This window comes from Sardina pilchardus, chromosome 24 (assembly GCF_963854185.1).
Source record: "Sardina pilchardus chromosome 24, fSarPil1.1, whole genome shotgun sequence".
NCBI classification, from domain to species: Eukaryota; Metazoa; Chordata; class Actinopteri; order Clupeiformes; family Clupeidae; genus Sardina; species Sardina pilchardus.
In genome coordinates, this window is record NC_085017.1 from 6621839 (window position 1) to 6647828 (window position 25990).

General features: G+C 45.7%; 2 protein-coding genes across 3 annotated transcripts in view; one reads left to right on the forward strand and one right to left on the reverse strand.

Moving 5' to 3' along the window:
• On the forward strand, positions 1-4390 carry cmtm8a (CKLF-like MARVEL transmembrane domain containing 8a). The gene is made up of 4 exons (XM_062530026.1): positions 1-368; positions 3483-3656; positions 3862-3981; positions 4297-4390. The coding sequence occupies exons 1-4, from the start codon at positions 222-224 to the stop codon at positions 4378-4380; spliced, it is 525 nt and encodes a 174-aa protein (XP_062386010.1). The 5' UTR covers positions 1-221; the 3' UTR covers positions 4381-4390.
• Positions 4391-6803: 2413 nt separating this feature from the next.
• hycc1 (hyccin PI4KA lipid kinase complex subunit 1) overlaps positions 6804-25990 on the reverse strand; it is a 60025-nt gene continuing 40838 nt past the window's right edge. For both annotated transcript variants that reach the window (XM_062530027.1, XM_062530028.1), the window contains exons 4-11: positions 25519-25698; positions 21377-21457; positions 20929-21044; positions 20413-20508; positions 16638-16754; positions 15870-15957; positions 13879-14038; positions 6804-9640 (exon numbers count right to left, since the gene is read on the reverse strand). In XM_062530027.1, coding sequence (XP_062386011.1) covers positions 8949-9640; positions 13879-14038; positions 15870-15957; positions 16638-16754; positions 20413-20508; positions 20929-21044; positions 21377-21457; positions 25519-25698 — 1530 coding nt within the window. In that variant the 3' untranslated portion in view covers positions 6804-8948. The remainder of the gene's footprint in view (positions 9641-13878; positions 14039-15869; positions 15958-16637; positions 16755-20412; positions 20509-20928; positions 21045-21376; positions 21458-25518; positions 25699-25990) is intronic.

The window sequence follows — 25990 nt, forward strand, 5'->3', positions numbered from 1 at the left end:
TGGAGGGGGACTGATGCGCGTCTGAATTATACTTCAGAATGTTTTTCTTCTTTATTCGAAGTGGCGTTGTCAGGCAAACACGATGGTGGCGTGTTTCTTCAGTGTAATTTGTCGCGTTATTCTCAGAGGAAGTTCTGACTGTTTCTGACAAGTTTGGAATATATTGTCCTGTCGTAACGGTAGCCAGGTTGTTCCAAACGGGAATCGAGAGCTGTTCCGAAATGGAGGAGAGTGGGGGCTCCCGAGCCGTGATCAACACGAGCAGCAACCCCTACCTGGAGTTCGACCATTTATCCACCGTGTCCAGCATCCCTTGCGATAAACAGTTCATCAAGAGCGCGGCAGGACTGCTGGCTTGTGCGGAGGTGGTGGGTAGCCCAATTACTGTAAACATAACTTTTTCCTCATCCTCAATATTCACTCGCTGTTAAGCACCAAACCTCATTTTCCTCCGACAAATGATATGTATGGAAGAACTACTTTTTCTCATTGTTTAGGCTACTTGGATTAGCCAGTTTACTTCCCTAATCTCTAATAGGTATGGGCAAAGTGGCTTTAACTATTACATTAATTACGTTTCAACGTTCAAATTCAGAATAGTCACTGTTGTAAGGAATAGAAACTCTTTGCAACCATACACCTCCACACAGACCCTAGTGGTGCCTCTTATCTTCGGTTTGAGTGAGCTCTGGAATTTCAGTGAGAGAATGGCCCTTTGTCAAGCGCCATTAGGCCGGTTGGAGTGGCTGGTTGCTAGGATGTAACATGGGTGTAAGTTAATGAAGTGGCTTTGCTCTGTATCACGACTTCAAAGAGGTTAAACAATGTTGCACATGGTTTGTTAGGTAAGATATGGGTGGCACTTGTTGTTTGCCTCTGGTATTGTGAATAGCATGTCAGGAAAGCTCAGCCTTTCATCCTGATTAGTTGTCCATCAGACCACTTCAGATCTTTGATGATGATTCATAGGACATATTTTCATATTGTGTATAGCCTACTTATTTTGTTCCCAGTAGCCTACTGAGTTATGACAACATTACTCAAATGTCCCTGTGTTTGGAATGGGTGCCAACTGTCAGCCATTACAGATTAACTGCAGAAACCTAGGCTACAGCATAAAACAATATTTTATTTAGCCAATATGAATGTCACAGAATAGGGAAAAAAGACAAAAAAAAAACACTCTTTACACACTTTGGATCATTGTCAGCTATCTCAGTCAAGGAAGCTGATACTGGTTTAAGATGACATGATTGAGGAGGCATTGTAAAGGGCAGCTTGATATTTTCATTCATGTATGAACCGTTCATTCAATCAATCAGAGATTTAAAAAAGATTTCTGTGACTCTAACTCAACTTTATCACAGAGACCATGGAAAACACAACAGTGAGCTCGGAGAGTTCATATGAATTCATTAGAGTACAGCAAGTCGTAAAAGGCACACACTCTATCTGCTAATTCTCTTATAGCTGATATGACAGTCCACTTGCATTCACACAGTCCATTTGCATGTGTTAGGTGGGACTTACTCAAATGGTCATTCAAAACCAGCTGCACGTTTCCTTCTCCATGGTGTTATCGCAGCGCTCAATGGAGAGGAAAGAGAAACTGAACATCGCCTCTGGGGCTCAAAGCAGCCAAATGATGATAACTGTTTCCTTGTGTAATCACACTCACTTCCATATCGGCATACTCAAACACACACACGCATGCAAACACACACACATCATACACATGCACGCACGCACACACACACCATACAAAATCACACACGCCATACACAACCTCACACACACCATACACACTCACACACACACATCATACACATGCACACACACACACACACACACACACACACACACACACACTCTGTACTTCTATGCACGTGCATAGAAGTACAGAGCAGGGCTCTAGGTGAACTCGTTGCTGGTGCGCCTACCTTTTTCATTAAGGTGTTCCGGCACATATTAGAATAGAAGTTCACACATTTTTGACTGCACTGCAACGTTAGGTCAAGTGTCCGGGTCAGAGCTACCTGAGGCAGAGTAGGGACAGGTCACGGAACAGGTGTGTTGCTAGAACTCTAGGAGCACATAACATTTATATACATTGATTTGATCACACTGGTCAAAAAGGTTTTTGAAAAACATTTTTTCACTTTTCATCAGGATTGACATAGAAGATTGCCTCAGAGTTAATTAATTAATGGTGATCTAGTGTTATCCATGAGTTGTCGATATCCTAAGGCTCCTTACGTGCATGCTCGAACTTATTAGGACTTGGGTCTTAAGGGAACACCGGATTGAATTGCAATTAAAAAAAAATGTATTTTTTGGGCTTTTATGCCTTTAATGTTATAGGATAGTGGAGAATGACAGGAAGTGAACGGGGGAGAGAGTCTGGGGTGGGATCCGGAGAGGACCACGGGGCGGGAATCGAACCCGGGTCGCCGGCGTGCGGTGAAGGTGTGGTGCCAGTTGCGCCCCAGCTTGGGCCAGAATTGCAATACATTTAACTGTCTATATGGCAGCAACAATCTTTGAATGAATGTACAAGCACGCTCTAACTTCACAAGAAGTGGACTGGAGTCTGCATCAAGAGCCACCATGCACAGACGTGTCCATGAATGGGCTATAACGGGCACAATGCTAGTGTCGAGCCACTCCTGAATCAGAGACCAGGTTAGAGCGTCATAAGGCCCATTCGTGCTCAACATAAAATACGGATACGGAAATGGTGGAGTGTTTCAAATTTCGATTTCGATTGATTTCGTCCGTACTTTGACACGAAATTGAGGAGCTTACGATTACCGATGAAACGGATGAAACGTTGCAATACCGAGCAATACCACAGGAATACCACAGGAAAAAGTGGGGGCGCTATGCATTCACACGTAAAATACGGACGGAGGTATGAAGACATTACTGGGTAGAGCGTACTGTATGTACAAAATATGGACATAAATTGGCACACGTTGCGCATGAATGGGCCTTTACCTGGGCTAGTAAGAGACAAAACTGGACCGTTGCTCGGTGGTCCAAACAAAATGCATTTCATTTGGATATCAGCGTCCAATCAAGGTTCCAGTAGTTTGGAGGAAGAGTGGAGAGGCACAGAATCCAAGTTGCTTGAAGTCCAGTTTGATGTTTCCACAGTCAGTGATGCTTTTGGGGTGCCATGTCGGCTGCTGGTGTTGGTGCACTGTGTTTTATCAAGTCAAAAGTCAATACTTTTTTAGAGCACTTCATGCTTCCATCCTTTTCCAGCAGGAATCAGCACCTGCTCACAGTGGCAAACTGCTGAGACACACACACACACACACACACACCTGTGTACTAAAAAGTGGTGTGTCCTCCACAGGTGCTTGGTCTGCTGGTGTGTGAACTGATCGCCGGTATACACACACACACACACACACACACACACACATACACACACACCTACCTGTGTAATAACACACCTGTACCTGTGTCCTCCACAGGTGCTTGGTCTGCTGGTGTGTGGACTGATCGCCGGTACGGACTACTTCCGCATGTCCCCGTTCGGCTGGGTGATGTTCGTGGCCGTCTTCTACTGGGTGCTCACACTCTTCCTCCTCATCCTCTTCCTCACGCAGGCCCACTCCAGAATCCCACAGGTGTCCTGGACCACAGTGGTGTGTATACGCTGCAGAGGCTAGCAACTCCATACACACACACACACACACACACACACACACACACACACACACACACACATATAGGAAGTGTTTACTTGTAGTGAGTGGCAGTTTGCCAAGCACTTGCTTTCACCATGAATGGCTCTGGATAACCCTCGCTGTGTTTCACGGTGAATCCCCCCGTGCTGTGTTTCGGTCCCAGGTGCTGATCTTCAACACCAGCGCCACGTTACTCTACCTCGTGGCAGCGGTTGTCGAGGCAACGCTAGTGGGCCACGGGGTCAGAGGGCACCACAACTACAACAGCTGGGCTGCGTCCACGGTGAGCTCGTCAGTCGCCAGTCACTGTGAATCAAAGTGTCTGCCAATTATTCTGTTTGTTGGTTGGCAATGGGAAATTGCTTTGCAGTCAAAGCGACTTTTAGAGCAATTTTTACAACAATAAACAATGTAATATAATGTAATATAATGTATATTATTATATTATCATGTAATGTAATATAATGTAATGTATTATACCACTGCTTGGTCAAATTTCCTATTGTGGTGTGCTATTTGGAACGTGCATTATTTTTGTAATAATGCACCGTCTCCCTTTCTCCTCTCTGTTGTGTGTGTGTGCCTGGTCTCTGTGCAGTTCTTCGCCTTCCTGGTGTCTCTGTGCTACGCTGGCAGTGCCTTCATCGGCTTCAAGGCCTGGAGAGACAGAGGAGAGGAGTGATGGGGGGGGGGGGGCAAGGGGGGTCTTTCAGTCAGACTACTGTACCTTCAAAGGAAAGCACTTCAAATCAATACAAAGCAGCTTCATTCAACTGGGAATAGAGAAGCGGATTTCGGAAAACTGAAGTGTCCTGGTGACGACCGTCGTTGGCTCACGGGATAAGGTGGATGTTCAGTGTGTGTTTGTGAGTGTGTGTGAGTGTGTGTGTGTGTGTGTGTGTGTGTGTGTGTGTGTGTGTGTGTGTGTGTGTGTGTGTGTGTGTGTGTGTGTGTGTGTGTGTGTGAGTTTGAAAACTAGAGGATGGAGCTAACTGAAGAAGAGTGTGTTTATTATTGTTGCTGAAAGACAGTACAGGCTCTTAATTTAACCTATACAGGCTAAATACATAATGATTTAAACGTGTATGTCTTTTTTTGTGTGTATGTGCGTAGAATGCAGTTTTTTTGTATGATTATTTGTTCACTGTCATTTTTTTTATATTTGGATGCTATTATGGACATTGAAGTGACTCCACCAGACTGCAGTTGTAAAATACAGTACATTTTAAAGAAAGCATCCTCCACTCAGTGAGAGTTTGTGTTGTGTTAAATCAGATGTACCATGGAACATGGCCTCTGGCATAAAGGTACACACCAGTTGCTGTTTGATATTATGGTATGATAAACGTAACGGGGCAATTGCTCTGTTGCTAGTTTGGAGTTTCACACGGTTTTAAACTGGAGTTTGAGTTGGGAGTTGGAGTTTAAAACCGTGTTAAACTCCAAACTAGCGACAGAGCATTGCCCCCATGTGTTTCAAAGCACTACTGTATAAATGAAAATGTTTGGCTTCACCAATAAGAAACTTATTTTGATATGTTTCAAAATGTAATTCCATACTAATTCAGCCTATGATTATGGCATGAAACAAATACTATAAATAAAAAGTGTATGAAATAAACAATGAAAATAATTAAATAAAGCATAAAATAATTGTTTAACATGAAATGATTAATTAAAACAAAAAAAAAGATGAAATATAAAATGAACTTATTTGAATCTCTAATTTAACGACTGCAGATACACACCATGAAATAAATGAATTTAAGTTGGTGAATGACTAATTGGTTACACAACCCTGAAAATCATAGGCAAAATCAATCAATTAATGTTTTAGAGTGATTTTTCCTCTCATGATTGAGGCAGGGCCCATCTACCACCTTTGATGTGGTTGCAATGCATGGCCGCAAATGGACTTGTGCATTATTTTACGACACCGTCGAATCCGATTTGTTGGGAAGCACTCTGGCGCCATCTGGCGAAAGTAGGCTACCTGTGCCACAACACCACCATGACTGGGAGATTACAATCTGTTGCATCGGTTTAGATCAGTGTTTCCCAACCTTTATACTTTGAATGCCCCCTTGTCTGTACCTACAGTAAGACAAGCCAGGGCCTCCTACCAGAACTCCCACCCGCATACACACTCAAGACATTGTTTTAATTTGGATTATAGAGTTTTGATTATCCAACTGGGTGTGTTATTGGGATTTTATACATTTAATGTGTGCAAATATAATTTTGGTAATCTCAACCTCAGCCCAAACAACACTGTGCGGACCCCCTGCAATCTCTGGCGGCCCCTATTGGGGTCCCTGGACGCCAGGTTGGAAACCGGTCTTTGGTATTATAGGCCCTCAATGGTGCCTCGCAGGCAGCGCTGCCTCGTCCCCGGACGCCAGGTTGGAAACCACTGGTTTAGATTATAGTTAAACTTAATTACATCTAATAATGTAACAGCCTTCACAGCGACAGAGCGGAATCATATAAATTGGTTCGAATTATTTTCAGTTATCAATGTAAATTTTGCATCGGCAACATTGGTGTGCGAGTTCTCTTTTTGACTGAAGGATTGTGAAACTCTTGGAGCTAACGCACCCACCAGGCTGCGAGATGCTGGTGCGACACCCTGTTTGTTCTATACCAGTTATCAACAGTATACAACACCCAGAATGTGGAGGCTTTTGTCATTGTATGCACTCAAAGACCTGCACTGAGAAATTAAAAGTAGGTGTCAATCAAACACATCAAGAGTCAGAGCTCAAATGATCTAAGGCCAGGCAGGTTAGTGCAGTGTGAATGTCTACCTTGTAAATTATTCAAGGTACCTCAATAATAAATGAGAACTTGGAGGCACCAGAATAAGAACAATAAGTTGTGTGTGTGTGGGTGTGAAAGAGAGAGTGAGACATGGAGAGAAAGAGAGCACTAGGTTAAAATAGATTTCATAGTTACTTCTAAAATGGCAGTGCATCTTAATTATGAGGTGAAATCCATCCAATCAGCACACTGCTTTATAAGCATGGAAGTGTTGGGTGTACTCATAAGGAAGCCCAGCGAACACAGTCTGCCATAGTCAAAGAAACAAGAACATGGACCCAGAGAGAAATATAAACATTTTATTATCCGAGAAGTTCCATCGTTGAGTTACTTTCAGACAAAAGGCAAAAAGAACAACAAAAAAACTTTAGTACAATAATATGTACAATTCACAAGAGCATTTTTCCACATTTCTGTAAACAAAAATTTGGAGTCATGATTGTTACATTTCCACATTGTGAATTAAAAAAAACACCCCTTTACTTTACCAAATACATACTTTATGGAGACAAAGCTAATCAATAATCAAATGAAGCAATTTATTTTCCCATTTCGTGAATATCATACAGTACCACAGTGATTCGTCCAATTTACCCATTAAATAATTGCAATCATACAAACACACACACACACACACACACACACGCACAGCCCAATCATAAGACAGTAACATGATACGATCAAAAATCACGTACAGATGGGCGAGCCAATACAATTTGCAGAAAAGAGAACTGGAGAACTGAGAGCTTTGCAACGGGTGAGATACTTGGCGGTCACTCCTCTCTGCAACCCCCCGTCACGCTGGTCTGAAGTTGTTCTTGGAGGAAAATAAAACATGTGCTTTGATTTTTTTTTTTTATTTATTGTATTTAAAAAAAAAAAAAAAACATTAATACTGCAATGGAACCTTCCTCTCCTTCGTTCCTAATACCACAGTTTGTAGCCTACAGCATACATAAAAACGTCATCGTACGTACAACACCTCCTCTCTTCTTCTCCGCTCAGTTTCATTCTGCAAGTATACACCAGTCCGAGCACAGCGGAGGGCTATCACAGTTTCATACTGGATCAAAATAAAGAGATATTGCTTCTTCGGCTTCTTGGGAACAAAATTCTGTTGTAAACAAAGCCTTTTTTTCTTTGTTTTAAACGTTTCGGTGGATTTTGGTGGATTTGTACCAACAGATACGGTCAATAGTGGTAAAAATATGACTGCACAGTCATATCGAGGATTTGAGGGCTAGGGCAGAAGTTAGGTAAACACATAGTGCCGGCTTAGGTTTAAGCCTAGTGCAACATGGGTAATTTTTGATTGACCCATTTCCCATTGCTTAATCGAACATGCTGTGCTGTGCTGTCATTTAACGCTACTGTGCTTTTCTTAAATAAAGCATTCTTTTAAGGAAAGAAAAGAAAAAGCTGACGCGTTTTTGTAATGTTGCTCAGCAAAGCCAACCACCCAGGGGGGTAATTCCAAGATTTGTGGTTGTTGTGGTTTTACTCACCAAGCCAGATAAGTTAACTACTTACTCCGATAAAGTCACTTCTTACTCGTACAAGTTAATTTATCTGGGTTAATCACTAAACCACGATCATTTGAGAAAATATCCCCTCTGAACACGTACACCCATGGCAACACTTTTACAGATACATCTCCACTCCAACACAAAATCATGCATGCATGTATTCACAGACACACACACATACACACACACACACACACACACACACACACACACACAGAGACACACATACAGACAGACCGACAAAACAACACTTAAAACAAGCAAAAAACCCAAACAAAACAAAAAATAATAATAAAAAAAGTCACACCTTAAATCTTTAAGTCCGGTGCACAGTCCACAATACCTAACCAGTTGATGGGGAATTCTATTAAGAGATCTTGGATAAAAATCCATTACAACACCAATGAGAGAGAGAAAAAAAATACAGTTACAATGACTGAAGTGGGGACTCTTTAGAAAATAATTAATTTGAAAAATACTTCATCTTGATTTAAAACAGTTTTTAGTGATTCACATCCCATCAACAAATAATGAACAATTAAAAACCGAGAACTCTCTCTAAGGTGCCACAGGCATGGCTGAATACCACAAGGGGGCGCCAGTCAGAGCAGCTTTCCCCTCTCGCCCTCTTCTTCTGCACGTAACCAGAAAAGAGCTTTTCGGGGGGGATTGGGGAGGGGGAGTGTAAGTGCAGACTTTGGGGTGGAGGAAGTCGTGACGGAGGAGTGTCATGTTGGATCCACCAAGAAAGGCAGAGTGTGTCTCTCAAAAGCTGAGCAACAGGCAAGATTCGTTACCAAGAAGATGGGGGGGTGTAGGTGGGAGTGGGGGTGGGGGGCGCAGACACAAGGGTGCTTTGTGAGTGTCCCGCCCGTGTGACGACGACATCACCACAGGTCAGAGTTCACAGGTCAGGGGCCAGATGGATGCTGATGCTCGGGGACGGCTGCTGCTTGTGGTGGAGGGCCGGGCTCAGGTGGTGGTCGCCGCCGGACATCCCGTACCCCCCGAGCCCGTCGTCCTGCAGGCTGCAGGCGGAGTAGCGGTTGACCTCCAGCGAGTGGTTGGAGCCGGGCGTGGGGCTCGGGGCGCGGTGCCCCTGGCCGCCGCCGGTGGCGAGGGCGAGCGCGTTGCTGACCTGCTCGAAGGAGCGCGAGAAGACGGCGCTGGCCGTGCGCGACAGGCTCAGCGTGGTGGACCGGGGCACCGACTGGCTGGACGTCAGGGTCAGGCGCTTGAGCGACAGCGGCTCGGCGTTCTCGCTCATGGCGCGGCCCATGGCGCCCCCTAGCTTCCGCGGATCCGGCGCCGCCAAGCCCTCCTTCTCTCTCTCCTTCTCTCTCTCCTTCTCTCTCTCCTTCTCCTTGTCTTTGGATTTGCCGCCCAGCAGTCGGCGCTGGCTCTTGCCCGCTGGTTTGCCCGTGCTGGCGGTGGCGTTGGCGGGCGCGGGGCTGGCGTTGGCGCCGCAGCTGTTGCTGATCACCACGGTGGGGGGGCTGCCGCTAATGCCACCTTCGAGCGCCGCGCGCGGGCAGAAGCCCTCGTCCTCCTCGGCGATCTCCATCAACTCGTCCGGGGAACCCAGATCCACTGCGTCTGTGGACACACACACACCCACACACACACATCGAGTCAAGTAGGGTCTCAGCAAAGGTCCTTGGTTACTAACTAACGCTTCAACCCTCTCTGGTCTCAGTGTAGCTCACAAACTAACATTCCTACTGCCTTTAAGAATTATAATAGTAATATAATAAAGTATAGTGTCAGTTTACAAAAACATATACTGTATTTACTGCTCACACTCTCTGTTTATTATTATTATTCTATAATGTTCTCTATACATTCTATATTCTGTGTATACACACATTGGAGATTTATGTGTACATTTATCAATACTCAATCCATACTTCACTAGATATAAATGTGTTACTTAGGCCATCCATACACCAGAAGACTTTGACAAGATTTGGGAAAGATTTTTGAAAGACTGTAGTCTTTTGAATGAATTTTGAATGGGGGACATTAGTTATTAGACTCAAATATTTCAAGAATATATCCCAAATCTTGTCAAAGTCTTCTGATGTACAGTATTGGTAGCACTAGACACTCTTCAAAGCTCTGAAGGACATATAGGTCACTGTCTCCCCCTACAGGCAGCAACAGGAATTACACAACACCAAGGGAAAGCGGAAGGGTGTCAAGGCCATTAGTAATAATGACATCTCAGCCACAAGACCAGAAGCATAATATTTGAAGCCACACACTAATCGAAAGCACTGTATCTCAGCCACAAAAGACCGGAAACTTCTTAATCGAATAGACATTACTAAGCACTGCATGTTATGGGCTGACTGGCAGTTCTTTTCAGCACGTCTTCATCTCAGGGCACTTTCAGATATTTTGTAAATGTTGGATGTCACCTTCAAGGCGTTACCTGAATGAAAAGGACTTTAAGGCCAAGCGTTCCAAAATGGGGGCCATCCAATTACCCTCAACAAAAGAACCGAATCAAGAACTGCCGGTGGGCCCGCTCAAGCAATCAGCACAGAAGTCGGCTCCAAACGGCAGCCCAGTAGTTACGTGTTAGTGAGGGAGAGCGAGTTCGGGGAGAACTCTGCAATTCAAGCAGGCTGAGTAGAGCGTTATCGAGAGGACAGAGCTCTCTAATAGAAACCTGTGTTATGTAAGAGTAGCATTTTTCGAGTGTGTGTGTGTGTGTGTGTGTGTGTGTGTGTGTACTGTATGAGTGTGTGTGTGTGTGTGTGTGTGTGTGTGTGTGTGTAAGAGAGAGATAGAGAGAGAAAAGAGTGGAGGTTAGAGCTCACACAGCTCACACACACACATCTCCGCAGAGCTTAGCAAGCTGTGAAGTTGGAGTGTGTGGCAAATAGCAATTAAAAAGAAGCTTTTGTCGAGAAACAAGGACGGAGAGCGGAAATGACATTAGAAGAGAAGGGAAGAGCAAGTCAGAAAGGAATTGTGGTGGCGTTAATATTCAGGAAAACTTTTCTCAAGGACGTGCCGTAGAGCGGGCACCCCGAGACACACACAGGCACCCCTGGACTCTGACAGCAGGACAAGGACGCCATGCAGACGCCATCTTGTTCAGTAGGAAACGTTATCTCGACGCGACGTGTTTTGCGATGTTCTGAGATGTTCGCAAAAGCAAACGCATTGTAGTGGTGTTCTGCTACAATGACGGTTTCATGCCATGTTGATATTCAAGTTCAGTCAATTAGCCAATCATGCTCGCAGGTCAAACATGGCGTCTTTAGCTTTGCACTGCAGCTATAAGACGGGAACATTTAGCAAAAGCGTATAGGACTTTTTAGCTTTACCCAACTACAGAAACCTTTATTGGGCAATCGGTTACATATGAAATAAAGCCAAAAACATCATGCCAAGTTGATTCTTGATTTGAAAAATATATATATATATATTTTAGTTCGCCAAAATAAACAAAACAAAAACAAACAAAAAAATTGCCTAGCAAGAACTTTCTCCGACTATTTCAATTTGAACGAACAAGAAGGCAGATGGTGAGACGACAAGGAATGGTGGAAGATAAGTTTTGATTTTGTTTGCTCGGTAACCACTGACTCCAGGAGTGCTTTGCTGTGTGCCCACCTCGCTGAAGGAAGGTGCAGGAAAAAAAGTCGGGACAGGGGGCGCAATAGGAGGATCGCGGTCAGCACGCAGGTAACGCAAGGTAACGCAAGAGAGGTTGTGGTCACTCAGACGGCTCGCTCCCCACACTCACACTGTACCTCTGGGCTTTCCTAGGGGAGAGGGGCGGGGGTAGTGCTCGCTGGTGGAAGGCTGTGTGGAGACAGGTTGGCAGGAGGGCAGAGAAGAGTGGACCGGGTCGGGCTGGGGCAGGGCGTGTGTTGGGCTGGGCTGTGCCATCCTGGGGATGGGGGGGGGGGGGGGGCCGGGGAGTAACGGGGAGGGGGTCCCTTTAGAAGTGGACCCTCCCCGAGGGCGTCCCCCCATCCTCCAGGTGCCTCCGCACAGACTTCTGCCGCCTGACCTCGGGCTGGGCGCGGAGTTCGAGGCCCACCTCGGCCGTGCCCCCCAACGCCTCGCCCTCCGAGCGGCTCCGCAGCGCCTCGCCGTTGGCCACCCCCATGCCGCCGCCTCCACCTCCGCCGGCCAAGCGCTCGCCCCCCACCCCCGTGATGCTGATCTCTGGGATGGGACCCGCCGGGCTCAGGTCCCCCCCGCCGTCTACACTGTTCTCCTCAGCCTCTGGATGGAGGATGGAGAGAGTGGAGACACATACACACACACACACACACACACATATATACATGCATACATACATGCACACACGCACGCACGCACACACACACACATATATACATGCACACACACGCACACACACACGCACACACACGCATACCCACACACACACACACACACACGCGCGCACAAAACCAAGCACCCATGCACACACAGACATGCATGCATGTACACAAACACACACGCACACACACATACATACACAAACACACACACAGACAGAAAGACACAAAAGACATAAACACATGCATGAATATACAACAATGGCAAATCATAATGATAATTCAACTTAAGAAAACACACAAAGGCAACAAGAATATAACAAATACAAGTACCAAAGCAACATAAATGTAAAACATGTGTACAAAGCCAACATAAATACAGGACTATAAAAACAGAAAACGGCCCATCAGATGAGTGATGAGAATGACGTAATAATGAACTAGGAAATGACACCAAAGTCTGAATGAAGGACTTGGACGTCTGAATGAAGGACATGGAAGTCTGAGGTCAATAAAATGATCATCCAGTGGTCGTTCACCATACACTGTGTACTACTCGTATGTGGGTTTAAGTCAAAAGCCCAGGCAGTTTGCGCAAAAACATTTGTAAATTGCATTAAAGATAGCATTAGTCACCGCGCAGTCTAAATAAGCTGAAAAAGAAAATCATCTGACGCGTATGTGCGCTCTCATGTTAGGCCTTCATTAATTAAATCAAAGGGTAGGCATCTGAAAAGGTCAGGCTCAAAACTGTAATTATCGCTCCAATTACTGGTTTCAGCAGGACAGGAAGAGACCAGGGGGGGGGTATGTGTGTGTGTGTGTGTGTGTGTGTGTGTGAGAGAGTGTGTGTGCGTGCGTGCGTGTGGGTGTATGGGGGGTTGGTTAAATAGGCCATGGATGAGATCTCTCGTTCAGAGGCACAAAGAAGAAAACAAGGACAAGAACAGGGGGTTCTAGAATGCTGGGCGTCCATTTTCTGCTCGGCTGAGTGGCAGTGAGGCAGACGACCTGATTGGACAGGACTTCGACTGACCCGACGAATGAATGGGATAATTTGAGAGATTATAATGAAAGAGTGAAAAAATGAACGTGGGGATTGAGATGATGCTGACGACAAGATCTCCCCTCATATGAACACAATAAACACAAGGGTACAAGTCATGCTAACAAGGCTAACCCCCCCAGTGAAATCCAACTGGGCTAACAGACAAAATTGTGAGCTACTGTTAAGGTTGTTTCTCTGATGAGACGTTCAAAACAGACTGCTAATAAACCGCAGAGGTGAGGAGTCTTCGTGTTCTGGAGATCCAAGAGCGACTGTTGTCGAGAGGTTGTCCAGCGACTCTGAAAACTACCCTTAAAATCGTTGCCCGGCAACTCGCTGTTTTGATGACAAGCTCTAACCCGACTGCTAACAGGCCTTGTGTCAGTCGCGTCGAGTCGGCGCGTTCCGGAGATCCGAGAGCGAACGGCTGTGGAGTGGACCCAGGCGCCGGTGGCCTCTCCCCCCTTTCCCCCTCCCCTCACCGTGTCTCTTCCAGCGGTGGCCGCGGATGGACAGGCTGGTGACGGCGTTGCGGGAGATGCGCGGGGCGGTGGGCGTGATCTCCACCTGGATGCTGCGCGTGCCCTCCTTGCTGGACTTGAGCGCCGCGCCCGTCATGGTGGACTTGATGGCGTGGCCCACCTGACGAGGAAGAGGAGGAGGAGGAAGAGGAAGAGGAGAGGAAGAGGGGAGGAAGAATAGAACACAAGACACAGGAGATGAGGGGCGTGTGCAGAACAACATACAGTACATTGGACATACATCTACAAATCAGGACTCGACATTAATGGTTGCCCGGTTGCCCTTGGCTACCAAGTTGTTACAAGTGGCAACCAGATTTGGTTGGCTTCGCCCGAAAAAAATACAGTGCATAGGACATACATCTACACATTCTTCCCACCGCAATTTGGTTTTATAGCTGCAGACGTCGCTACTAACGTTCACAACATCAGGGCTCGACATTTATGGTAGACCGGTTTCCCTTGGCAACCAAGTTGTTACAAGTGGCCAAAGCCAAACCAAAACCTCATGCCTGGTTGCCAAGCTGGCAACCACTTGACAGGTCACGTTGAACCCTGCTACACATTCCTCTCACTGCAATTAGGTTTTGTATTTGCAGACGTTGCTACTACTGTACCACAGCCGCTTTCGACTGGAGGAAGAGAGGGAAAGGAAGAGCGGAGGAGAGAGGGGAGGGACAGATGATCAGGGAAGTGTGTCGACAAAAATACAGACGTAACGCATCAGTGCACCCACATCTACAACTTCCAAACGATGCGAAGGGAGACGGAAGTATCGCCACACTTGTCTTTTTTTTGTTCACAAAGTTGACTAAATTGTACGTTTCGTCCACTCTGGTTTTTGTCAGGGACATCCAGAGTGGTCGAAATGTACAATTGAGGAGCAAAAAAAAGGGTGAACAAATACAGTACACTGGAGCAGATGATTGAGAGCAGAAAAGAAAAGAGTAGAACAGTAGAAAGGAGGGGTGAATAGAACATTGGATAGAGGAGAGAGAAAAGAGAGTGATGAGGAAAGAGGGGTGACAGGTGAAGAAAGGAAATTCAACAGCTAAGTTCAAAATGGGAAATGACAAGAACAACTGATGAGTGTTGAAGTGATGGAAGAGAAGAAAGTGAAGAGTGAAGAGTGTACAGGAGAAAGACAAACAGCTAAAAAAGAGAGAGAGCAGACAGCAGAGGAGAAGAAGAAGGGCAGAGAGCAGAGGAGGAGGAGAGGAGCGTGAAGAAGAAAAACTCGACTCGCGGACAAAAAGCGCCACTTTAATTACGGAGCAAAAAATAGCCACGGCGGCGGCGGCAGCGGCAGCAGTGACTCACGCCTGCCTTTAACTTCCATTCAAATCGCACAGCTGCGCTATCAGCCGCCGAGAGAGCAGGCACAATGGCCCTCCAGATAAAGACAGGATCCGTCCCACGCTGATCCCATCCCTTATCGCTTCAAACACCGCCGGCACCGAGCCATCTCCGCCAAGACTTCCTCGTCTGAAATGCAGACGCGCGGGGAGAGGTTTCTTTGAGGTTTTGTTGTTTAGCGAAGGAGACGGCTAGCGGCCTCGACGCCCCCTCTGCGCTGTCACGGCGACTGCTGATCACGACGGTGTAGTAGCGGGTGGTGGTGTCGGCAGCGCACTAACACACGCACACGCACACGCACACGCACACGCACACGCACACGCACACGGGGTTACAGATTACACCGCCTATCAGAGTCAATGGGAGATGGGAGATATGAAATGGGTAGCGGCGGGTGGGGGGCACATTAGCCTGTCTGGGTTGAGTTAAACTGATTCTGAGACACTGACAATCACACAAATAGGCGTGCACACACACTAACACGAAAACACACACACACACACACACACACACACACACACACACACACTGACACTAACAATCACACATATAGGCGTGTACACACACTAACACAAACACACACACACACCACTGACCAGTAATGCTTCAGGATAAAGTTCTAGCTGGGCCCGGTAAAGTACATCGTCCAGTGCTTTGGACCCCAGGTCCGACTCCCCGTTATACCTGCAGAAGAGGACAGAAGAAGACCGACACATAAGCACTCTACAAACATCAGTGTGTACACACTCATCTGAACATTAAAACATGCAGTTTTCACAAAGACAGTTCTGTGATGTGAAAAATCTGTGTTTATGCAATGTGTATCTTATATGCAGATTATATAAAATACAGCATAATCTAAATATTTGATATATACAGTATTTTAGGCTTTTAGCATGTATCAGGTAGTACAGTGAAGACATGACAGGAATTGAGTGGGAGAGAGATAGGAGGGGGTTCCACAGACTAGACTCCCACTGTACAGTAGAATGGTGCTGCGGGCCCCAGCTGTGGCACATCTGCACTGCACACCGGCGACCAGGATTCGACTCCCACCTTTCCGGATCCCACCCCGACTTTCTCTCCCATTCACTTCTAGTCATTCTTCACTGTCCGGTCCAATTAAAGGCAGAAAAAGCCCAATATATATATATATATAAATAAATATATACTGGTGCTGATTGTACCTAACCTCTCTAATGGGACCTCTCTAAATTATGACAACAACTGAAGCAACATGTATCAGTGTACATTTCAAGGGTACATTTCATATCTGTGTGTGCAGATAGGGAAACGGGAACACAGTAGCACTGTAAGCACAGCGGATGAGCGAGGTCAAAGGTGAAAGGTGAGGGATCACTCACAGGGCAAAATGGATGCCGGTGATGAGCTGCACCAGGAATTCGGAGGTCACCATCATCCGTGTGCTGATGCCTTTGTACCGTCGCAGCTGTTGCCGTGGATACCCGCAGATGCAGACCCTGGGGGACGACAGACAGGTGTTGAGCAAGCTGGAGCGACCGACAGTCGAACGAGGGACAAATATTAAAAAGCCATTTTTAATTTAATATTGCGCTTTGTTTTGTGAGACAAAAGAAGATTAGGGTCACATGTTCAAATCAAATCAATTGGAAAGTGGCAGTGAGGTCTGAGAGAGAGAAAGAGAGAGAGAGAGAGAGAGAGAGAGAGAGAGAGAGAGAGAGAGAGAGAGAGAGAGAGAGAGAGAGAGAGAGAGAGAGAGAGAGAGAGAGAGAGAGAGAGAGAGAGAGTGTGTGTGTGTGTGTGTGTGTGTGTGTGTGTGTGTGTGTGTGTGTGTGTGTGTGTGTGTGTGAGAGAGTGTGTCGTCCTGCCTTTAAGGCACCGTCCAGACTAGCGACGTGTCTCCATTGTGGACGAGCTCTTCTCTGCCCCATAAGGCCGTCTGCCCCTCAGTCACCCAATAAGACAGGAGGCACACAGCCACTGGGGCGGGCAGGTCTCAAAATGGCCACCAACAAGTCTATCTCACAGTGGTCAATGCTTTTATTCTGAACCTGACCACAGGTAACTCTGGTGTAATCATAGAGGCTACAAAATCAAAAATGGTCACAATCCAAAAACATGTTTTGGTCAGTTCAGTTATGTGTACAGGTACAGAAACATTTGCTGAAAAGACAAACCATAATCAACTGATTATGACTATTGTACATTAACTAAAAGGACATGTTGCTGATGGAACTACATAATAACTGTAAGAATGCGGTCCGTGAACTCAACAGATGTGTGTGTACAGTACGTGTCATTGATTATAGTGGAAGCTAATTGTTGCCACAGACACAAGGTGAACGGAACCCTTCAGTTACCGCTGTATCATTTGTGAGGCTTTCAGAAGCAGTTGTGTGTGCACATCCTACAGTACTATAAAGCCAGGAGCAGGAAAGGTACAGAGAGATGTGTGCACAATGCACATCCTCCTGTACTACTGTATAAAGCCAGGAGCAGGACAACAGGTGCAGAAAGGTGCAGATGTGTGCACACATCCTCCTAGACTATAAAGCCAGGAGCAGGAAAGGTACAGAGAGATGTGTGCACGATGCACATCCTCCTGTACTACTGTAAAGCCAGGAGCAGGACAACAGGTACAGAATGTCTGCACACACTGGAGTCGCTCCCAATATCCAATTGGACTAAAAACCATAGCAACGTTTCGATCGAACGGAGTCCTCTTCAGGCAAATAGTTAAAACATGTTCAAGGTGCTCTCAGCAAGGTTAAGTGGTTTCTGAGCTGGACATGTTTTTGTCACATACAGCAAACATCTCCTCACAACCCGCTAGTTCCCTGTGCCCTGAATACACTGTAAAAAACACGTGGTCCCTGTGGACAGCCCAGGCTCCAAAAACAGCAACAAAAACTGCCTGGTCCAGCCTGGACCATGAAACATAACAAACGGTGTTCCAGCCAATCCCTGACGAGATGCGTGCTCATGACCGTTTCAGCTGCAGGGGAGGGAGGAGCGAGCTAGCGCTCTGTTTCATCTGACAATACTTCAAACGTCAACAGAAATGGAGTCACCGAACCGTGCTTAGCGCACCTTTAACAAGCTCTCCGACGCAGCCATTTCCTCATGCTCTACTTTAGTCCCTCAGCAGATAGATTCTGGTTCATTTCCACTACCGATTTAGTGAGTCAATCACTCCCCCCCCCCCCCCCCTTCCTATTTTCAGAGTCTTTGATGTTTGCTTTTTCTGGACCGGCACAGTTGAACGACAGCAGTAAAAATAGGAAATAGTTATGCAAGGCTTTAATGTGCGCTCTCTTGAGTGCAATTTGTAAAAGGCAGCTCTGACAAAGGCAGCTCTTTGATTGGTAGATATGAGGGCAAAAAAAAAAAACTGGACAGACAAAAAAAATGTAGTTGTACATTGTACAGCTCGATGACATGATAATGTTGCTCAACATTTCATTTAGCGATTCTCTATTAAAAAAAGATTTAAAAAAAAAAAAAAACACTGGGCGAGGTGACCTTAGAGACATATTGTGCTAAACAACAACACAAAGAGTGCACAAAAGGCAAAAAACATTAAAAACAAATGTCTAATGTGCCTTTAACATATCTAAAAGCAGTTTTATAAACCAAAAGCTGAATAAACCAAAGTACACTTTAAAGTGAACTTCCCTAATGTGGGACATGTTTGCATTTCGGGCTTAGGTAGTATTACATTCGCTTAAGTGTCCCACATTAGGCAGTTTCCCACATTGGGACAATTCATCCCTATATCAGAGACACTTATATTTAAAAAGACTTTGCCTATACTCCCTGTTTTCCGTTCCCATCTGTAATTTAGCAGCTGGTCAGGACAGCATTGCGGAGCCAGCCTTAAGGAGATCTGTGTCCAGGCCCTGCTGTAGTGCTGGGGCTCTGTGTCGGGTGTTATCGTGGCTGAGCTTTGGTGGGGTGGTGGTGGTGGTGGTGGTGGTGTTGCGAAGCTAAGCCGAGCTAATCACACTCACGGGGAGTGACCAATTCACCGGCACGACCCACGGGAGCGGTCATGTGAGCGAAGGTCGGCTGGCCGCTCGTTCGCTCGGGCAGATCAGCGGTGCTAAAGCGGATCAGGGCGCAGCGGTGACTTAGCGTAGCGCTCTCCTGTCGCATCCAAAACCCCACAGGCGCTAAACCTCAGCCTCACCTCCACCACCACGCGGCTAGCTGCCATATGGGCTTCGCTAATGGTAGCGCGAGGGTAATGCTAACACAACGCTGACGTGCTCATTCACCAAACAGACCACAGTGGAGGCATTAGCATTAAGCAAGGCTAGTGGAAACAGAGACTGGAAAGAGGAAGCATTGCTCACATTTTTAGCAAATATTATTCTGTGTTTCATCTTCAGAGCTAGTTTCAGCTTCCTCAGTGACCTTGACTCAGTGATTTAAGGTTGTATGGTTTCAGTATGCATTTCGCCTCGAATTCAAATGCAAATAGTGCTTTCACTACTTTCAAGGGGCTTAAAGTCAGAACATTCCCACTGTGTGGATCACTGAACAGTTTAAGCCCTGCACTCCACACTTAAGCTCATACTGACTCCTACGCCTGCCTTCATAAAGAATATATTGGCTACTTAGGCTCATAGAGACAGACAGACGTTTTTTTCATAGTGAATTACTACTACTTCAGCTTTCATATTGTTATTGTTTTCTAGTTTCATGTCATTTCTAGGTGCAGAGGTGCCACTTCCTCTAGGATCTGCAGTCGCCGTGTGCTTGTGTGTGTGTGCGTGTGTATTAGTGCGTGTGTGTGTGTGTGTGTGTGTGTGTGTGTGTGTGTTGCGTTTCTGGGTTATGGTTTCAGTGAGCTTGGCTTGTCAGTTGAGTCGCAGCATCACACTGAGTTTATACAGCCTGTCTTCTCTCCCAGTCTGGAGTGACAGGAGGATCATATTATGGAGGTGGGTGTGGCCGTGTGTGTGTGTGTGTGTGTGTGTGTGTGTGTGTGTGTGTGTGTGTGTGTGTGTGTGTGATTGGCTGTAAATGACAACCTTTGAGCGAGGTCTTGTGTGTGTCAGATGTACTTGGTACCTGAATGTCAGAATGTCTTGGCACATAAATATGTGTGAGCCAGTGTGTGTGTGTGTGTGTGTGTGTGTGTGTTCTTCTCACCGTGAGCTGAGCTGGCAGAGGGACTGCAACGAGGTGGTGGACATGTAGCTGAGAGCAGCATTGTAGCACAGGAGCAGGAACGTCAGCACCTCAAACCTACACACGCGCACACACACACACACACACACAACAAAATGAACACACACACACACACAACAAAATGAACACACACACACACACACACACACACAACAAAATGAACACACACACACACACACACACACACACACACACACACACACACACACAAAATGAGCACAAACACACACACACAAAATGAGCACAGACACACACAAAAAGCCCAATAATAACACACCCATCATCACCATGAGGTAGACTTCACATGAATATTTCATGTGTCTAATGAAAGCATTTGGGAGGATGTGCTGAATATTTCATACTTCTCCTTAACCCCCACCCCTTCCCCCCACTACTCCTCCCTACACACACACATACAGTACATACACACACACATAGTACACACACACACACACACACACACACACACACACAAACCTGTTCTGTGCTGTAAACGTTTCTCTCTGAAGATAGGGCCCACTGTAAACAACCCTACTCAGTCCGTGGTTGGCTAATGCACCTTCTGTTAAGGCCAAAGAGCCAATCGTGGAGGGCTGTGGGAGGGACAACAGCAGTCACCATTAAAAACTCACACTTTTACAAAACAGAGATGAAAAAGATGATGACTATAACAGCAGCAACACAATAAATAACTAACTAAATAACTAACTAACTAACTAACTAAATAAATAAATAAGTAAGTATGTAAGTAAGTAAGTAAGTAAAGCAGTAAACAATATTGAAATAAATAAACAAATAAATAAATACATAAGTAAGTGAGTAAAGCAGCAAACAATATTTCAGTAAATAAACAATATGGAGTGTTCCATATTGTGCAGGCTGGTTTTGCAGTACCCTACAGAAGGCCTGTAGAGTGAGATCTCACCTCATGGTATACTGACGGTTTTGACAGGGAGGGGACTGTGAACGTTAGCACTTTGCTCTGGCCATCTTTGTCCACTATTTCCTGCAAGACAAGACGACACACAACCATCAGAGGCAGAGCAAACAGGCCTTCGTCTTAACCCTTAGATGCATAAGTGGGGTCAAAAATGACCCCAGAGGTTGTTTTCTTGCAGTATCTTCTTCATTCTATTTTTTTTTCATTTAACCTTCTATGTATTCCTCAAATAGGTTGTCTTTGACATGAGGCCATTTGGATTTGTGTCTAACTGTTATATTTTTAAAGTAATTTAATGTTTTGTATCAGTACCACCGATCCGCATAGGTGGGGTCAAAAATGACCCCAAGCATTTTCTATGGAATTTCAAAAGTTAACCCTAGGATCTTTTGATTTTTATCAACTGTGGCAGTCAGGTATACATTTACTGTTGATTATCACATCTCATGTCAGCAGTTTCACCATCCTGAAGGCTATTTTTACACAACAACATAAATCTAAGTATCATCATATAATGTGGCGGCCAAGCGTTCATAGCGACGTCGCTTTTTGATCCTTCGATGTCCGCTCTTCCTATAATTGTGAAGCAGAATTCACCAAGCGATATTTACAGAGGGATTTGTTGATATAGCGTTCTTGGCCTGATTTGTATGACTTTTTATGCCTAAAAATAGGGCAAAAATCCATTTTTTTAAGCCAATTGGCAGTACCTTCTGATTTACTGACAAAAGAAGATATTCATAATCACCTCTGTAAATGTTTTTTTATTTGATATATTAACACTACAAAAAAAATATTTTCAACCTGGCTTTTTCCAATGGTCAGATTCTTTGCATCAAAACATATATGCAAATTAGCGCATATTTAATTAGACACGACCTAATTAGCATATTTAAACATAAATACAGAAAACTTGCAATACGTTTTTTTCTCCTATTCATGTGAGTATTCAACTGGTAAAGTTTCATGAAGATATCTCTAAGTTAAAAAATTTACCCTATTCACCTATGTTGAGATAATTTTAGGATGTTTACCTTTTTTGCCTATCTAAAAGCTGTTTTGTAATAAAATGTTAATAAAAAGTGATGCATCAATATGTCCAACATGAAATAAAAACATTTTAGACAAATATATAATAAAAATCATCATCTTTAACCAAAATGAGAGACATTATTTGAGATTACAGCAAAAAACGCATGCATTCTAATTGGGGTCATTTTTGACCCCACTCATGGAAGAGTGTAGGTATTGGTAGCCTATGCATCTAAGGGTTAACTGATGTGGTACAATGAGAAAAAAGAAATATAGACAGAAAGATAGAAAGAGAGAAAGAAAGAAAGAAAGAAAGAAAGAAGCCCTCGCCTTCACTGATGTGCTACTATGAGGAAATGAACACAGTAGCACAGGGGTGGTGGATGTGGTTGTTTGCAGAGGTGGAGGTGCTACAAATAAGATCTAAAGCATACAACGTGTGTGTGTGTGTGTGTGTGTGTGTATGCGTGTGTGTGTGAGGGAGTGTAAGAGAGGGAGAGTGAGTGTGAGAGAGAGAGAGAAAGAAAGAAATAAAGAAAAAGAAAGAAGGGAAGAAAAGGAGAGAGAGAGAACTTGGTGCCTTTGCCACACAGCCAGGATGCCCTTGAGGTTGTGTGTGCATGTGTGTGTGTACAGTACGTGTGTGTGTACATTGGCAAGTGAGTGCTTGCAGAAAAGATGGAATGTGATGCATGTACCACGCTAGAGCGTTCCACATGCCACTGACCCCTAATGTGCAAAACAAGGTCATCAGCGCAAAAAAACAAAACCTGATGACGATTATCAGTGCAGAAACCTGAGACTTAAACTGACTAGCATTTTCAGCCTCCTTCCTCCTGACACACACACACACGCACGCACACACACACACACACACACACGCACACGCACACCCTCCATACCCCGAGAGACTCATCTCCCCCTTAATCATGCCTTAAAGCACTTTCACATGTCAGCAGCAGTTCTGACTGGGGCAGAAATGTGTCTTAAAGACAGAAGCTGCCTGTGCTGGGTCTTTTTCCTTCCTATGGGGGACGACACCAGGGCTGCCCCACGACAAGCCCCAACAAAACACAAACATGCACTGACAGAGGCTGGATGCTTGAATGTATGTGTGTGTGTGTGTGTGTGTGTGTGTGTGTGTGTGTGTGGGTGTGTGTGTGTGTGTGTGTGGGTGGGTGGGTGGGTGTCTGTATTTGTGCCTTAGGCATTTCTCTTGCTTTATTTCTCTTGTTCTCACACAAAAAAACACACATACAAAAAGCACATACAGTATACACACGAATATCACTGACATACGAACACACACACACACAATCTCTCACTCAAACACACACACACACACACACACACACACAATCTCTCACTCAAACACACACAGCCTGGCCCTTTCTGACAGCGTAACACTGGCCCAGTGGCCGTCTGTGTCCTGCAGGCACAAAGTCCATTTCCAGCAGCTGACGCCTGGCACACTGACCGCTGCCTGTGCCCTTCATGCAGACAACACACACACACACACACACACACACACACACACACACACACACACACACACACACACACACACACACAGGCCATACTCTGCTATTCTGAGTGGTGTTGAGATGAGAGACGGTGCACTGTGTGTGTGTGTGTGTCTGATGATGGGTTGAAAGTGCCCCCAAGACACCAACCCACTCCCAGGACTCCTCTCCTAGAAGAGCCTCCAACTCCACAGCCATCCGTTCAGCCACATCACATTATATCCCCACACCACACTCCCAACACACAGCCCACTCTCCACACACACACACACACACACACACACACACACACACACACACACACACACCCACTCCCCACGGTGCATCGGGGGCGTCAGCATCACAACACATCAGTCATATTAGAAATCACGCTGCAGCCCAGAATAACTCTGCAAACTTCACAGCCAAGCGCGTCCTCTTATAGTAGGGCCACGCCATCAGGAGTGTGCACAAGCCATTTGTCTTTGAAAATAACGGGCTCAGGAAGACGAGACGGAAAGGCCTAATAAGGTCTGACAGCCACATGGTCCTATTGTGAATGCAAATTAAGACAACCATTTAGCACTTCGGGCTAAAACAGCAGTCCCTTTACACAAACAAAAGCACATTCAAACCTAATTTGCGAGCCACACCGTGGGCTTGTCAAGACGCCGCTGCTTCAACTTAGCGGCCGTTTGAAGAGATGATGAAAGCTGCTCTCAGAGCTGAGACACACCCTAGAGGTGGAGTTGGCCTCGTCCGCTGACAGGACAGGCGGCTAAATTAAGAAACGGCACAGACGACGAGACACACCGATCGAAAGATAGTGCAGGAGGCTGTTTGCGCCATGACTGACTGGGGTCTGTCAAATAGTCTAGAAAACAACAAAACAGTGTGTCAAATAGTCTACAAAACAACAAAACAGTGTGTGTGTCAAACTGTCTAGAAAACAACAAAACCGTGTGTGTGTGTGTGTGTGTCGTACAGCTTCGAAAACAGGGAGAAACTGAAACAGAGTGAGTCACTGAGTCTGAGTGACAAGGACAGTTCAAGGACACTGTGCAGATCAGGACATCAAGCGTGTGTTGATTTAGTCAGTGAGTTCTTCACATGTGTGGACGCTGTGTGTGTGTGTGTGTGTGTGTGTGTGTGTGTGTTGGTTTAGTCAGTGAGTTCTTCATATGTGTGGACACTGTGTGTTTGTGTGTGTATGTGTGTGTGTTGGTTTAGTCAGTGAGTTCTTCATATGTGTCCTCTACTCTATGACTGCTACTGGGGATGTTAAGGGCAACATGGGGGTCGGGGGGGGTGGTGGTTGGATCACAGTGGCACACACAGTGATAGTAAATACACACAGGAACACACACAGATACACACGTGGTCTGGTCATCGCGGCATACACGTGGTAATACAGACCAGACAGAAAATCACACACACACACACACCTACACACACAAAAAAACATCACATAAGACTGCTGCCAGGAAGGTAGCCAAATAGAGGAAGACAAAGAAAAAGGAAGAGACATAAAGTGGACAGACAGACAGACAGACAGACAGACAGACAGACAGACAGACAGACAGACAGACAGACCAGGTTGTAGATGCCGAGCAGCAGGGCCTCGATGCAGCCGGAGCAGTGGGGGTCACGCGCGGCCGTGACGGACAGGTAGCTCCACAGCAGCTCGGGCAGGAACTGCAGCGTGAAGCGCTGGAGACGCGGCTCCCCACTGCGGTAGAACTCAAACAGCTGGTGACACACGGGCTCCAGACACTGCAGCGGAGGAGAGAACACACATGGAGAGAGTCAGAGAGTGTGTGTGTGAATAAGTGATTGATTGATTGATTGATTGATTGAGAGATTGAGAGATTGAGAGATAGACAGAGAGAAAAATAATGATGAGATGGTGAAAGAGGAAACATGGAGAAAGTCAGATGGTGTGTGTGTGTGTAAGTGTGTGTGTATGTGTGCAAGTGTGTGTGTGTGTAAGTGTGTGTGAGTAGGTGTGCGTGTGTGTGTGCACATGAGGGAGTGAGTGAATAAGTGATTGATTGAGAGAGTGAGA

Bases quoted from the DNA above. Each gene is read 5' to 3' on its own strand.
- cmtm8a (XM_062530026.1), top strand. From the start codon at position 222: ATGGAGGAGAGTGGGGGCTCCCGAGCCGTGATCAACACGAGCAGCAAC. The intron at 369-3,482 runs GTGGGTAGCCCA...TGTCCTCCACAG, and splicing joins TGCTGGCTTGTGCGGAGGTG to GTGCTTGGTCTGCTGGTGTG. The intron at 3,982-4,296 runs GTGAGCTCGTCA...GTCTCTGTGCAG, and splicing joins ACAGCTGGGCTGCGTCCACG to TTCTTCGCCTTCCTGGTGTC.